This window comes from Acartia tonsa, chromosome 13, assembly GCF_053477335.1.
Source record: "Acartia tonsa isolate MP-2025a chromosome 13, ASM5347733v1, whole genome shotgun sequence".
NCBI classification, from domain to species: domain Eukaryota; kingdom Metazoa; phylum Arthropoda; class Copepoda; order Calanoida; family Acartiidae; genus Acartia; species Acartia tonsa.
In genome coordinates this window covers 15,382,764-15,397,950 of record NC_137272.1, presented here as the reverse complement: position 1 = coordinate 15,397,950, position 15,187 = coordinate 15,382,764, and the positions used below count along the sequence as shown (strand labels likewise).

The 15,187-nt window shown below is 33.6% G+C and overlaps 1 protein-coding gene across 3 annotated transcripts in view; it reads right to left on the bottom strand.

Annotated features, from left to right (window-relative positions):
• Positions 1–15,187, bottom strand: part of LOC145304630 (uncharacterized) — a 41,968-nt gene that overhangs the window by 18,852 nt on the left and 7,929 nt on the right. Inside the window, exons 12-26 of one of the 3 annotated variants that reach the window (XM_080146556.1) lie at positions 14,259–14,354; positions 13,603–13,689; positions 11,822–11,897; positions 10,831–10,921; positions 10,404–10,613; positions 9,973–10,113; positions 9,715–9,792; positions 5,627–5,703; positions 4,894–4,964; positions 3,256–3,370; positions 2,879–2,938; positions 2,296–2,350; positions 1,745–1,909; positions 780–955; positions 399–477 (exon numbers count right to left, since the gene is read on the bottom strand). In XM_080146556.1, the coding sequence (XP_080002682.1) occupies positions 399–477; positions 780–955; positions 1,745–1,909; positions 2,296–2,350; positions 2,879–2,938; positions 3,256–3,370; positions 4,894–4,964; positions 5,627–5,703; positions 9,715–9,792; positions 9,973–10,113; positions 10,404–10,613; positions 10,831–10,921; positions 11,822–11,897; positions 13,603–13,689; positions 14,259–14,354 (1,577 nt within the window). Of the gene's footprint in view, positions 1–398; positions 478–779; positions 956–1,744; positions 1,910–2,295; positions 2,354–2,878; positions 2,939–3,255; positions 3,371–4,893; positions 4,965–5,626; positions 5,704–9,714; positions 9,793–9,972; positions 10,114–10,403; positions 10,614–10,830; positions 10,922–11,821; positions 11,898–13,602; positions 13,690–14,258; positions 14,355–15,187 lie in introns of all 3 variants that reach the window. The other 2 variants (XM_080146555.1, XM_080146557.1) reach the window with 2 other exon arrangements.

Genomic DNA, 15,187 nt, shown 5'->3' with positions numbered 1-15,187 from the left:
AGTGTCAAATTTATTCTATTAGCTAGAAATCTCATTTTGATTAATAGAGTTTGTCCAGTTAAAGGAAAGATGAATAGAAAGCTACTAAAATAATTTTGATTGAGAGGCAGACAGCCTGACGTACTTTGATACATATATATATTTTACCTAAGGGAGGGAGGGGACAATGGCTGTTTCTTACACTAGTCCCCAATGTTAAAAACTATTACTTATTCGTTGGCTTAACAACTTTGGGGACTTTTAATTGAATTTTAATTGGTTGGTTTAATAAATTGAGTGTTGAATCGTTCCAACCCATTATTATATTCTTCAAAATGGGTAATTTTGTGTGTATCATCATTGGGGATGTACATTAATTTATCGGCTATTGCCTTATCTCTTGAGATCCATGATTTTACCTGGAGGTCTAAAACCTGGATGCGGGGGACCACCACCTGGAAAGATTCCTGGTCCCGGGAACCTGTCAAAACCATGACCCTAAACAATTAAACTAATTTAAATCAAGAAGGTTGGTAGGTAATATCAGTGAAGGAGGGGACAATGGGCTTTTTATTATACTAGTCCCCAAAATTTTATAATAAAGTTTTCTATTTCGTTGGCTCAACAACTTTGAGGACTTTTCTTGAATATGATGGTAAGTTCATTAGGTTGAGTGTTTAAACGTTTCAACCATTAATTGTAATCTACCTATAGGTTAAGTTTGAGTATCATCATTAGGGTTGTACATCAATTTATCGGCCATTGTCTTATCTCTTCAGATCCCTCTAATATTACAGTACCTGGTTTCTTAACGGATGACCAGGGGGAAACCAACCCGGCTGTCCAGGGAAGGGTCCACCCCCCATCATCGGGGGGCCACCACCCATCAATGAAGGGGGCGGAACATTTGTGGGGGGTGGCTGAGACATGCCCCCCGGTCCTGACCATGTTGATTGAGGGGGCGGAATCTCAACTTCTGAAAAAAATCATAAAGGTACAAAGGGAAAGGAAGGTTGCGGGTAAAATCCGCAAAGGTTGTGTGTTTCAAGTTAAAAACAGTAGAAGAGAGATAAAAATTTATGTTAACTTTTTAAAAAAATTGTTATCTATATTTCTTTTCAATAAGTAATACACATATTTAGTGAATATTATCGTTCTACTACTATTTTTAAGCCTTAAAACACACACTTTTACGGATTTTACCCGCAATCTTCCTTTCACTTTTAAGATTTTATATTTGCACTTCCTTTGAAATGCATAATCTATGAGATGAAACATATTTCCTCATTTATTCCAACTAATTCTACCTTAACTATTTTACTAATAAATAAATTTTAAAAGCGAAGCTTTTCTTTTATTAGGGTCGTATGTCTGGAACGGTTAGCTCTTTTCTTTAATCTAAACATGTTAGAATGTCCTGTCGATATTAAACTTTGCATGCTGATTCCTATTAAACAGTCAGGTACACTTTAGAAAGCGTAACAACTCTATAATCGTTACAAGGAAGTCCGTACGTCCATTAAAAAAAATGCTGCTTTCTAACCTTTTTAGCAACAATTTTTTATGTGATATATTTATCCTATTCATATGATTTTTGAAATTTTTGAATACTATTACAACAAGGTACAATGTTAATGTTCGTTTGTCCTACCGTTCCAGAGCTTGATTTTTCTGTTATTACTATAATTTTTCTAGAATATTGGTTTTTTTTGTGCTACTTATGGACTTGGACATACTTGATCTTTTGTTTTAAAATTAAACGTACCCTTCAATGAATCCGCACTGGGTTTGGTATTGACAAAATTCAGGAACAAATTTGATGAATTGGTGAGTTGTCCGCCACTATAATTGTACGACTCTGTGGATGTTGAGGTGTGGGGCTCGTAGCTTAGCGACCTGCTGGCATCATTAAATGATGTCAAAGTACCACCTAGATACATTTTTTTTCAGACAAATACAGCAAATTGTGGATTATTTGAAAAGCAGTTTGGCTTTCCAGTATGGCTTCGAAACCGATTAATATCCGCTGGATAAGAGCCAGTTATCAGCCATACTAAAAAAATGTATAGCATCGTGTTACAAACAATTTTCCACAAACATTAAAATAAAAATCATAAAATTGATACCAGTTTTGTTAGACCAGGCCTTCGGCCCCTAGGGGCTAACAATCTTATAATTTGTTATTTCAATATCATCGGAGAGCTGTCTATAACAATTCGATGTGATAAATGACTAGGTATTATTATATTATAGGTGTTTGTAATTTGTTTATTTTTGTCAAACGTGCTTAATGATCAGATAATAATATTTTTATACCTGAACCCAAAACTGGCTGATGTGAACTTTTTTTCTGCTGTTGGACATTTTCTTTTCTGTTAGCATTTAAAGGTTAATCATATATATTGTACACTAGCGGCTACGCCCCTAGAGGCCTGTAGGGGCACTTGAGGAGAGAGTCTAATTTAATAATTAAATTTCTTATATTAGATTTTAAAAGAAACAGTAAAAAAAAAATGTTTTGGGGGGGGTGAAATTTTTTTCATTGGGGGGAGTGGATGCCCCCCCCCCCTCATTTTTAATTTTAGTTTAAAAAATTCAAAAAAAAAAAAAAAAATTTTTTTTTGGTGGGGTTGGGGTGTCCTACCCCCCAAGAAAATAGTTATAAACCTTCCCGGGACCTATGAGAAGCTACCCTGTTAAGGAGAACCCGATCGGTTCAGCGGTTAGCGAGAGCCTTCGGTACAAACATACAAACACACAAACATCCTGTTACTTTATTTTAAGGAATAGTAATACATTTATAGTTAAGTAAATAAATACGCGTACTTCGTATTTCAGAGAGGATCTAAATTAAATAATTTAGTGCTTTGATGGCAAAAATGTCAAAGATCAACCCATTCCTTTTTGATTCTGAAAATATGGGTGGTGCCGGGGCGTCTGGAATTTCATGCGGATCCTCCTTGCATAATTTACAGTGTTCGTTATAAGAGAGAGAGAGGACAATGGGTTGATTATTACACTAGTCCCCAAAGTGTCTTTTTAAAGTTTGCTTATTCGTTAATAAAACCATTAGGTATTAATTTTATGATTTTTTTAATACTCGCGGAAAATAGTCTCTATTATGATGCTAAACATGATTTTTCAGTATGGCTGAGGACCGGTTCTATACCAGTGGATATTAATCGGTTTCAAAGAAGGAATGGCATAGGGCAGGGTTCAATGGTCCACTTATTGAACCTTGGGGAACTCCCCTATTTATTTTGCGAACACTGTAACCTTATTTTTCTCAGATTTGATATTGACAGGATCCTTAGATTTACCAGACTTTGATTTGAACTCATATGATACTATTTCCAAGTCTGGTCCTGGTTTGGGTGGCTTCGGAGGATGCCTAAAATAACATAAATTAAATAAAGAGGGTAATTCTTTGAGTAATTTCCGTAAAGTTGTGTGTAACTGTTTAGTCAAATGCGTTAATAAGTCAAACTGTTCTTAATTATGGCCATTTCATATATTTAAAGAGAGGGGTAGGTTTCTGGTAACATCAGTAAAGGTTATGTGTTATAAGTTAAAAACAGTAGTAGAACCAGGGTTTCGGATCCGCATTGATTGTATGCGGATCCGGATCCTCAAAATTTGGTCAGTGCGGATCCGGATCCTACCGGATCCGGTTCCGGATCCTTGACAATAAAAATAAAATCACCAAATTTTTCAAAAATTTTATTCTTTAATTCGAAGTCAAAAATACTTTTAATTTTCAAGTCTGAACCTAAACCTTAAAGATTGGCTCTCATCAAGAGAATGTCTGAGATTTTATATAAATTTAGGTAGATTTTTCCATTTTTCCCGCATTTTTATGAGTCCAAGGATCCGGATCCTTGGACTCAAAAATATGCGGATCCTTGCGGATCCGGATCCGAAACGCTGAGTAGAACGATAAAAATTAATGTTAACTTTATAAAAAAAAATTTGTCTATAGTTCTTTTCAATAAGAAATACACATATTTAGTGAATATTATAGTTTTACTTCTATTTCTAAGCCTTAAAACACACACCTTTACGGATTCTACCAGAAACCTACCCCTCTCTTTGGTCAAAATTAAGAACAATTTAACTTAATAGATCTTACTGTATGGTATAGACAATTTTCCACAACAAAGAAAATCAAATTGTCAACAAAGCACTGCAATATTTACAATTAGCAGCTGTACCCCTAGTATTTAGCGACTCTTTAGTAGTAGTATAGGTAGTTATGGAGGAGTCATAACAACTATAGCCTAAAACCATCATTAGTTCAATAAATGTATAGCATTAAACCACCCCAGGAAATCCCATAATTAGGAGATCTCAATAGAGAAGCTTCAATAGGATCCGTGATAATTTTAAACTATTTTTTAAAAAGATTTAAGTCTTGGGATGGTTTTAGGCTACGTACCTGTCCACTAAGAGATATAAGTTTTCCGGAATTTTAATGTAGGGAGTAGATTTGAAATCTGCATCAAATTTTAAGGATTTTTTATAAAATTCATTTTTTGTATAATTCTTTTTCTAAAATCGGAAATACAAATTAAGTTAATTAATTTTGGCATCCGTGATTGGTGGATTTAAAAAATCTGCGCTCTGATTGGATGTCGTACATCATTCAACCAATTAGAGCGCAGGTAGTTTAAAATCCAACTATCCTATTGGTCAAAATTAATTAACTAAAAATGTATTTCCGCTTTTAGATAAAGAATTATACAAAAAACGAATTTTATAAAAAATCCTTAAAATTTGATGCAGATTTCAAATCTACTCCCTACATTAAAATTCCGGAAAACTTATATCTCTTACTGTCCACACATATCCCTTAGAACAAAGAGTCCCTTAATATGAGGGGGCGCAGCCGCTAGCACTTTATATTAACAATCTTACCTTTGGACCTTTTTGGATCTGTCAATTCCCGGCATTTTTCCAATAAATCCAAGAGATATCTTTATCTTTTCCTGATTTTCATATACAAACATGAGCATTATTTTACAAAAATTTGAACATTTACACATGACCTCTCGCCGTATCACAAATAAAGATATTAAAACTTGGACCTACTACAGCCATATCGGAACATTTTTAGAACATACATATTATATTTTGTTGAATTTAACAGGCACATAACCAGCGTTGCGGAGCCGTTTGATTTTGGTGCGGCTCCGGTTCCGGCTCCGACCTAAAATCAAGAAAAACTCGACACATTTTTTTCCCCAGGTCTTTTGACTTTTTAAGGTTTTAAAAGTTCAATTTTTGATAAAAATGGACTTGAAAAACTTAAAAGGGACATTTGCACATGTCAAAACAGAGTTACCAAATTATAATTTATAAAAAATCTCTATATTTATCTAGTCCGGAGCCGGAGCCGTTTTTAACGAAAATTACGGCTTCAGCTCCGGCTCCAGCAAAATATGGCGGCTCCACGGCTCCCGGCTCCGCAACACTGATAATAACAGTAGCTAGTAAGATTAGGGGAAACATTATATTTCTTTAATGTACAGTTAGAACTCTCAGACCAAAGTCATACAGAAAAAGTAAACCATGCATTAATGTTCCAATGAACTATATTTTCGTAGATTAAGAATATTTTAAGTTATATCAATGATTGTTTATATCCTGCCTTGGGTTTCTTATGATCATCTAGTTTTAGAACATGCTTCTTAGGTTTCCACTGGCCAAGGCAATCTTCATCACTTTCTAAACAAATGTATAAAATATTAAATAGTAGGGTGCGCTAGAAGTGAAATTTATGTTCCTAAAAAAGTGCTATACTAGGCTACTACAACCATAGAGAGAGGGGACAATGGGCTGTTATTACACTAGTCCCCAAAGTTTTATTATAACGTTCTCTTATTCGTTGGCTTTACAAATTTAAGGCTTTTAATGGATTTTGATTGGTTGATTTATTAAGTTGAGTGTCCAAACGTTTCAACCACTAAGGGGGGGGGGGAAGTTTGTACAGTTATAGGAAATGAAATTCAGTACCAAATTTTGCCCTGGCCGTTTGGGCTTGTTTTTATAGTTATCAACCTAATTCTTTTTGTAAGCGCTCTTATATGATTGGATCTACCTGTAAAACTTTAAAAATTGAATTTTGGGACTTTCCATTAAAGGGGCTAGTTGAGCAAAAGACCCCCAAACACTAAAATTTTACGTTCTGAGCCTATTTTCAGAGATATTGAGACGATTTTTTTTAATGAAAACACTTTTTAACATAACCGAACTAAGTAGCTAATACAAATTTCATTTTGGGACTTTCCTTCTAGGGGCTAGTGGAGCAAAAGGCCCCCCAAACACTAAAATTTTAAGTTCTGAGCCTATTTTCAGAGATATTGAGATGATTTTTTTTATGGAAACTTTTTTCACAAAACCGAACTAAGTAGTCATTACAAATTTCATTTTGGGACTTTCCCTTAAAGGGGCTAGTGGAGCAAAAGACCCCCCAAACACTAAAATTTTAAATTCTGAGCCTATTTTCAGAGATATTGAGACGATTTTTTAAATAAACACACTTATCAACAAAACCGAACTAAGTAGCCAATACAAATTTCATTTTGGGACTTTCCTTCTAGGGGCTAGTGGAGCAAAAGGCCCCCCCAAACACTAAAATTTTAAGTTCTGAGCCTATTTTTAGAGATATTGAGATGATTTTTTAAAATGAAAATATTTTTAACAAAACCGAACTAAGTAGCCATTAAAAATTTCATTTTGGGACTTTCCCTTAAAGGGGCTAGTTGAGCAAAAAAAAACCCAAACACTGAAATTTTAAGTTCTGAGCCTATTTTTTAAGATATGAGATGATTTTTTTAATGAAAACATTTTTAACAAAACCGAATTAAGGAACCATTACAGATTTTATTTTGGGACTTTCCTTCTAGGGACTAGTGGAGCAAAAGTGGAGATCTTTTTAAATGAAAATATTTTTAACAAAACTGAACTAAGTAGCCATTGCAAATTTCATTTTGGGACTTTCCTTCTAGTGTCAAGTCAAAGGTTTCTATTGATTTTTCTAAATGTAATCCTTTAGCTTTTATTTTACACATATCAAACTTGAGGAAATATTATTTGCTAACATTTAAGACATCGCTGTTTCATCATTTGTTTTGGAATTAATTTTGTTGTTGGTATAAGATGGATGGCCACTATTACAATTTGAGGTGGGAATGGGAAATTGGATGGCTAGTCACAATTTCTTCTGCAAAATTTATTTTATAGACCTAATGATTAGGTAAGTAGTAAATGATATTTTCTCAAGCATTCATGGCCCTCAAAATGTTGGTCATAATGTATGTGTAAATAAATTTGATGATAAATACATTTGCAATGATGATAATCATGAATTGTACGAAGTTGAAAAGTTTTTTGTTGAAGAAAATCATGTCTTCATTGCAATTGAAACACCAATTGAGAACTGATATTTTTCCTTTTTTTACACTGAAAACTTAAATGTTTAGGTACTATTATGTAGATAGTTTTTGACTTTTTAAAAAATTTGTTAGGATACATCATCATTTTTAGTCTTTGTGCAGTATTTCTATACCTAGTATTATGAAACCTTTATCTAGTCCTCTTAATGTATTTTTTTTCTTCAGAATATTACATATTATTTCAAAATGATACTATGACTATGAATTGATTCAAGCGCATTTTCATTTGTCCCTAGAAGGAAAGTGCCAAATCAAAATCTGTAGGTACCTTGTTCATTTATGTGAAATCATCTCAATATCTCTGAAAATAGGCTCAAAACTTAAAATTTAAGTGTTTGGGGGGTCTTTTGCTCAACTAGCCCCTAGAAGGAGAGTCCCAAAATGAAATTTGTATTGGCTACTTAGTTCGGTTTTGTTTAAAATGTTTTCATTAAAAAAAATCAACTCAATATCTTTGAAAATAGGCTCAGAACTTAAAATTTTAGTGTTTGGGGGGTCTTTTGCTCAACTAGCCCCTAGAAGGAAAGTCTCAAAATGAAATTTGTAATTGCTACTTAGTTCGGTTTTGTTAAAAATGTTTTCAATAAAAAAATCATCTCAATATCTCTAAAAATAGGCTCAGAAGATAAAATTTTAGTGTTTTGGGGGTCTTTTGCTCCACTAGCCCATAGAAGGAAAGTCCCAAAATGAAATTTGTAATGGCTACTTAGTTCGGTTTTGTTAAAGTGTTTTTGTTTTTTTTAATCGTCTCTATCTCCAAAAATAGACTCAGAACTTAAAATTTTAGTGTTTGGGGGGTCTTTTGCTCCACTAGTCCCTGGAAGGAAAGTCGCAAAATGAAATTTGTATTGGCTACTTAGTTCGGTTTTGTGAAAAATGTTTTCATAAAAAAAAATCATCTCAATATCTCTGAAAATAGGCTCAGAACTTAAAATTTTAGTGTTTGGGGGGCCTTTTGCTCCACTAGCCCATAGAAGGAAAGTCTCGAAATGAAATTTGTATTGGCTACTTAGTTCGGTTTTGTTGATAAGTGTTTTTATTAAAAAAATCGTCTTAATATCTCTGAAAATAGGCTCAGAACTTAAAATTTTAATGTTTGGGGGGCCTTTTGCTCCACTAGCCCCTAGAAGAAAAGTCCAATAATGAAATTTTTATTGGCTAGGTACTTAGTTCGGTTTTGTTAAAAAGTGTTTTCATTAAAAAAAATCGTCTTAATATCTCTGAAAATAGGCTCAGAATTTAAAATTTTAGTGTTTGGGGGGGTCTTTTGCTCCACTAGCCCCTTTAAGGGAAAGTCCCAAAATGAAATTTGTAATGGCTACTTAGTCCGGTTTTGTGAAAAAAGTTTTCATAAAAAAAATCATCTCAATATCTCTGAAAATAAGCTCAAAACTTAAAACTTTAGTCTTTGGGGGGCCTTTTGCTCCACTAGCCCCTAAAAGGAAAGTCCCAAAATGAAATTTGTATTGGCTACTTAGTTAGGTTTTGTTAAAAAGTGTTTTCATTAAAAAAATCGTCTCAATATCTCTAAAAATAGAGTCAGAACTTAAAATTTTAGTGTTTTGGGGTCTTTTGCTCCACTAGCCCCTTTAAAGGAAAGTCCCAAAATTCAATTTTTAAAGTTTTACAGGTAGATCCAATCATATAAGAGCGCTTACAAAAAGAATTAGGTTGATAACTATAAAAACAAGCCCAAACGACCAGGGCAAAATTTGGTACTGAATTTCATTTCCTATAACTGTACAAACTTCCCCCCCCCCCTTGTAATCTACAGAAGAGGTAATTTTGTGTATCATCATTGGGGATGTACATCAATTTTTCAGCCATTGTCTTATCCCTTTAGATCCCTGACTACAACGATGTATGAATATCGGTATAATGGATTTATTATTACTTGTATCTTACGCTAGATTATCATGAACTCTATTAAAGTTAAACTTGTAGCGAGCTAAAATAACGACCAGTGAATATCCAAAAAATGTAATATAGGAAGGCAATCTTTGGAAAGCGGACCAAAAAAATTGAATTTTAATATTTTCCTTTTGTTTTACCAATAAATGTATTAGTATAGATGTATTATCCAGACAAACACCTGCCCTAAGTGGCATCGACCCTTTTCGACTGCTAGCTAATTACTTTTTAGAGACTTGTGTATGTTAACACTTTCGACGCTATTAACTAATTTTAAAGACTTAATACAAAATCGAGCCAGGGACCCTGTCCTGCGGTTATAGTTGCTTACAGCTCATGACCCTTCTATTATTTTACTTAAATTTTTTACCTGAGTTTGAATCTTTGCTAGTGTCTTGTTCTTGTTCCCTGCTAATATTAGCTGTGCTACTCGAGGCAGAAGTAGTTCCTAAATGTCGGTTTAGTTCAGTATTAGAACCGGTTCTAAGCCATACTGAAAAATCATGTATAACATCATATTACAAAAGGTTTTCTAAAATACCTAATAATCATAAAATTAATACCAGTTTTGTTAGGTTTTCAAATTATTCTGTCAATATAATGATTAGGCAAAAATTTAAATTTCTACCTTCAGCGTCTACGAAAGAAGAATCTTCCTCTGCTTGTGGCTGCTGGAAGCTCTTAGCTTGAGTCGGCTGCTTTCCTAACGCATCAGCTATACGATGGCCAAGAAGAGACGATTCCTTAGCGGTTGTTGGCATACTTCCACCTTTATTATTTGAATATGAATATTGGGAGTCATACAAAGAATTTTTTATTGAAGTCATATTAATTTACTGATATTTCTTAATAGAAAAAGGATGATGACATCCATAAAAGCGAAGTTCTGAAAAATTTATAAAAGTCGAAACAAAACTGCAAGTAAATTTGTTGAAAAACTGCTTAAATACAGGATAATGAAATTTACGAAAAAGGGTACCCGTTCCGGACGTACGGCCCTACCCTTATTTTATAAAAGCTTCGCTTTTAAAAATTAGAATTAAATACTTTTTAACTTACCAGCTGTAGAAGGAATTTTCCTGCCAAACATAGGGGCATCCTCCATTTGGGGTGGTGTCTCCGCTCCATATTCTGTCCCCCCTCCAATTTGAGGAGGTGGTACACCAATAAATTTTCTTCCAAAAAGGGGGACATCATCAGGTGGTGGTACTGGAGGTGGAATGGTGGGTGGCGGTTCTTTTAAACGCTTCCCAAATACAGGCGCTTCATCTTAACATTAAAAGGATAATTTAATTAAACCCAAAGTTTTATAATCTCCAATATATTCTAAAACTTTGGGTACTTTAAAATAAATTTTTATTGGTTAGTTCAAAACACCCAGCTTCTACAAAAGGAAGGAAATCTTGTTAATCCATCATTGGAGATTTATATCAATTTATCTTAATTGACTTATCCCTTAAGATCCTTGTATTTATTTAATATTTACCTGTTATATCATGGCTATGATAGATGGGAGTGGATTGTTTGTTACTGCTAGATGCCCCGTCATGGCTTACAGAGGCAGCCATCCTTAACTCCTAGGACAATAAAGATTATAATTTAAACTTATAATCCTTATATAAAAGTAATAGAATGTCTATGTGGTAGTAAAGGAAGCTTACCCAGAGAGAGTGAGAGTGAGAGAGGGGGGGGGGGGAATAGACTTTTTATTAGCTAGTCCCCAAAAATTTATAATGACGTTTTCTTATTCGTTGCCTTAATAACTTTGGGGAATTCCGTGAATTTAGATGGTTGATTTTTTCGTTGAGTGTTCAAACGTTTAAACCACTAATTTTGATCTACAGAAGGGGTTATTTTATGTATCATCATTGGGGATTTATCGACCATTGTCTTGTCCCTTTAGATCCCTGAAGCTAACCGCTGATCCGATATGGTTCCCCTTTAAAGTGAAGCTTTTATTAGGTACAAAGAAGGTTTATAACTATTTTAGGGAAGGTAACTCGTCCACCACCCTGCTAAGAATATTCGTCCCAAGAAAAAGTTGCAAAGTTTTTTCATATAAAACCATGGTGAAACCTAACCTTTTAGTCGATAAAGCAAATATTAGACATAAACCTAGTATATTCACTAAAAAATAATATTATGGATCAATGCTGGAAGGTGCTTAGAAGCACTTGTTCGTGGATAGTCCCCTTTAAAAGTGGATGGACGACTTAACAACACCTCCCCCCCGGCCCCCCCCCCCCCTCCTTAAGTGCTCCTAGGGGTCTCAAGGGGCCTAGCGGCTAGTGAAAATAAAAAGTAGAAAATAAATAAATCTTCAACCATGTTAAGTAAATGTAATCTAGGTTTACAAATCAGATAGGTACATTTCTAAATTCGGAATATTTTAACCCATTTTTTGACAATTGATGGAAATTTTTATCTCTGGAAAAAAGCATTTTTCTTTTTTCTATTAAATAAAAAATGTAACTCACTTCTATTTCTTTCATTTTTCGTTCCAGTTCCCTTTCTTCCTTTTCTATTCTGTGCTTTAGATCATCACTAGTTTCACTAAAATTATATAAAAAAATCGAAATTTAGGAAATTGTTTAAAGTTAAAAAAAATATACCTATAATATATTTTTCTATGTATAAACATGTTAATAAGTAAATAACTTGAAATTAATAAACTAGGTATAAAATCTTAGGAACGCCAGAATACAAAAAATATCAAAGTTTTGTTGTTTAAAGATTTATTCATCTTAGGGAACAAATCACACATTATAAAATAATTATACATAAGAACAATTTTCATTAAAGGAATAAATCATACATTTAAATTAAAAAAACATGAATATTTTAAAGAATAATAAAAACATTAAACTAACTACACATTAATGTTAAACATTTGTTAATAATTAGTAAATTGTCACATCGACATAGGACCCGGGGGGGGCTGGGGTCAGGAATGAGCTAGGCGAACTCACAGTGGGCTATAGTGTGCACATACATATAGCATTCATCAGTATTTCTTCATTTAAATACTGGAAAATAATGTTAATGGTAAACATATACCAAAACAAATAATAATGTCCCCATGTTAATTTTGCATGGGTGGACATATATAATAGAGATAATAATTATGATTATCAATGAGATAATAGATTTGTAGTTAAATACATTTATGTTATTCTTCAAGTAGATATGTTCTTTAGATTGATGTAGTCACAATTCCACAGAAATAAAGATGGAGGAAAACCGTCTGCTTTGATGTAAATGAAGTTTACTATTGTCACTTTTTACACTATATATATGATCCACAAAGAAATATCAATGCTTCTCTCAGTGCTGAATTCTTTTGCATTATTACCATGACTTTGAATTTGAAGAGGAAAGTGTCAGGAAACTGCAAGTCGTCGACAGCAAGACGCCAAAGCTTCAATTAAGAAACCCTTTATCCATAAAAATGGCTAGTGCCTGGCATGGATGTAGCCAAGAGATTAATACTGAAAGATCAGGAGTTCTGTCAAGAACAAATTAGTAACCTCTAACCTAATTTGTTTTAAATTCCAAGATATACCCATAGTGTGATATGTATTATAGAGATGCTGGGATTCAAATTGCACGCCAACTATTGCGCCTCGTCGGTCAAGCTGGAGAAGAAGAATGTGATGGAAGGGGGTTACTTCTGCAGAAAGGGTAGGGGGATTTTTAATCCCTACTTTCTCAGGAGGGAAACTAGGATTTTTTTTTTGAAAATGATGAATTAGAACAAAAGCTGACGTTCATTGAATGGTTTTGGTATGTGGAAATTTCTTCTTGATGGTTTTAATATTCTCACAACTCTATGCTTAATGAGAAAAATATATACTCTTAAATGATATAATTTTATTTGACGAAATCTCGCCTTCAATTTGAACAACGAAATATAAATCAATTTATGTTTGCTTGACTATAGAAAGGCATTTGATGGTCATAACATTCATAAGCTGTATAGGGACAAGAATTCTGACAGAATATTTCCCCATAAGCCACTTCCTTCTTTTCTCTCAATTCTTACCCATTAACCACAAAACAAGTTTTACGACAGCATTACGCTACAATAATACCAAAATTTTCATCAATTTCAACAGGAATAATTTGCTGAATCACGGCCCCTCCTGAAGCTATCCAATTCAATTGTTCAAATACGTAATTCAGTTTTTTACAGATAATCTCGGCCTCACATAATTTCAAGCATATATAGAAAAGATGCGCCATATAATTAACTTCTCACCTAGTTTTATTTTTAGATTTTGATTTGGAATCCTTTCTATCTCTTTTGGATGATTCATTTTCTCCATCAGAATATGTCCTATCCAGGCTTTATACGAGTGTTTATATATTACAGCTTAACAAATATCAGATATTAAACGATAGGCGATAATTGATTTAACGAGGTTTATTTTTTTCGCATATTTTTCATAAAGTTGGGGTTTAGTCAAATGCACTTTTTAAGACGTACATTACTCTTAACTATGAATAAAATTTATACATATGAAATGATAATAATTAAAAACAGTTGGACTTATAAGCGCATTTGAATAAACCCTAACTCACAACTTTATAGAAAATACGCGAGAAAAAAAATTAAACCATTTCTATAGGCGTTTGTTTGCTAATTCGTTACATTAAAACAGTACATTAGATAAAATCACCCAACCATCCTTTTTAAAAAGTCAATTTTAATAAAGCTACAAAAATTCTGATACCAGAGCTGGATCTTTAAATCATTTAGTGGTGAGCCAGATCGAGGTGAGCCGAACCGATCTGGCTCACCCCTCCGGATCACCCCGATATGGCTTACCACTAAAATGATTAAAAGATCCAGCATCAGTATTTCCAGTCTATTGTTCCCTCCCTCCCTGGATGTCTGCTGTAATATATAAAAACCTGGATTTGTCTCTGCCCGACCTATCCCTACTGCGGGATCTTCGTTTTTCTCTGCTTCGCGACCTTCGCTTTGACTTGCTCTTTTTCTTCGGAGACCTGAAAATAAAAAAAAACACTTTTTTTGGGCGCTGCTACATTATAACAGATAACAACTGACAACGGCTGATAAATTAATGATACACAAAATTAACCCCTTCTGTAGAATTTAATTTGTGGTTGAAATGTTTGGACACTAAACTCAATTAACATCAATCAAAGTCTTCAATGTTGTCAAGCCAACGAATAATAAAAACACAATATAAAACTTTTGGGACTAGTGTAATAAACAGCCAAACCAAATGTCTCCTCCATCCATTAGGTATATTTTTGTCAGTCAAAGATAATCCATTTACTAAATATGCAAATAGTTTTATGGTTTGCTTTTTTTCATTGAAAACAGTTACGGTATTTTTCAATAACTACTTTTAATTCAAATGATGAGAAAAAATGGACCATGAAAGGAAAAAAAATTGGCGGGTTCGTCGTATTTTCACAGTATCTTTTCTCCTATTTCTCTGCTGGGGGCTCTAACATTGCAGGGCTAATTTCCTAACCCTGTAGGGCAATCATTAACATTTACCTAACCTAAAATAACATATCAAAAGATATTGACGACGAAACCCGCCACTCTGTTTCCTTTCCACAGACCGAACAATAAAATTAAAATACATGATTTATTACTACATTACTTTGCTTCTTTTTAATTTTAGTACAATAAAAGATTATAGGTCATAGGTCGAAAATAAAGGGAGGGCAAAAATAGTCCCTTTTGTGGCAACGCCTTTTAAGGGGCGATTCGTCGTATTTTCACTTTAGCTTTTGATAGGGGCTAGAAATAGGAGAAAAGCTACTGTGAAAATACGAAAAAACCGCCCCATAAGAGGATTTGT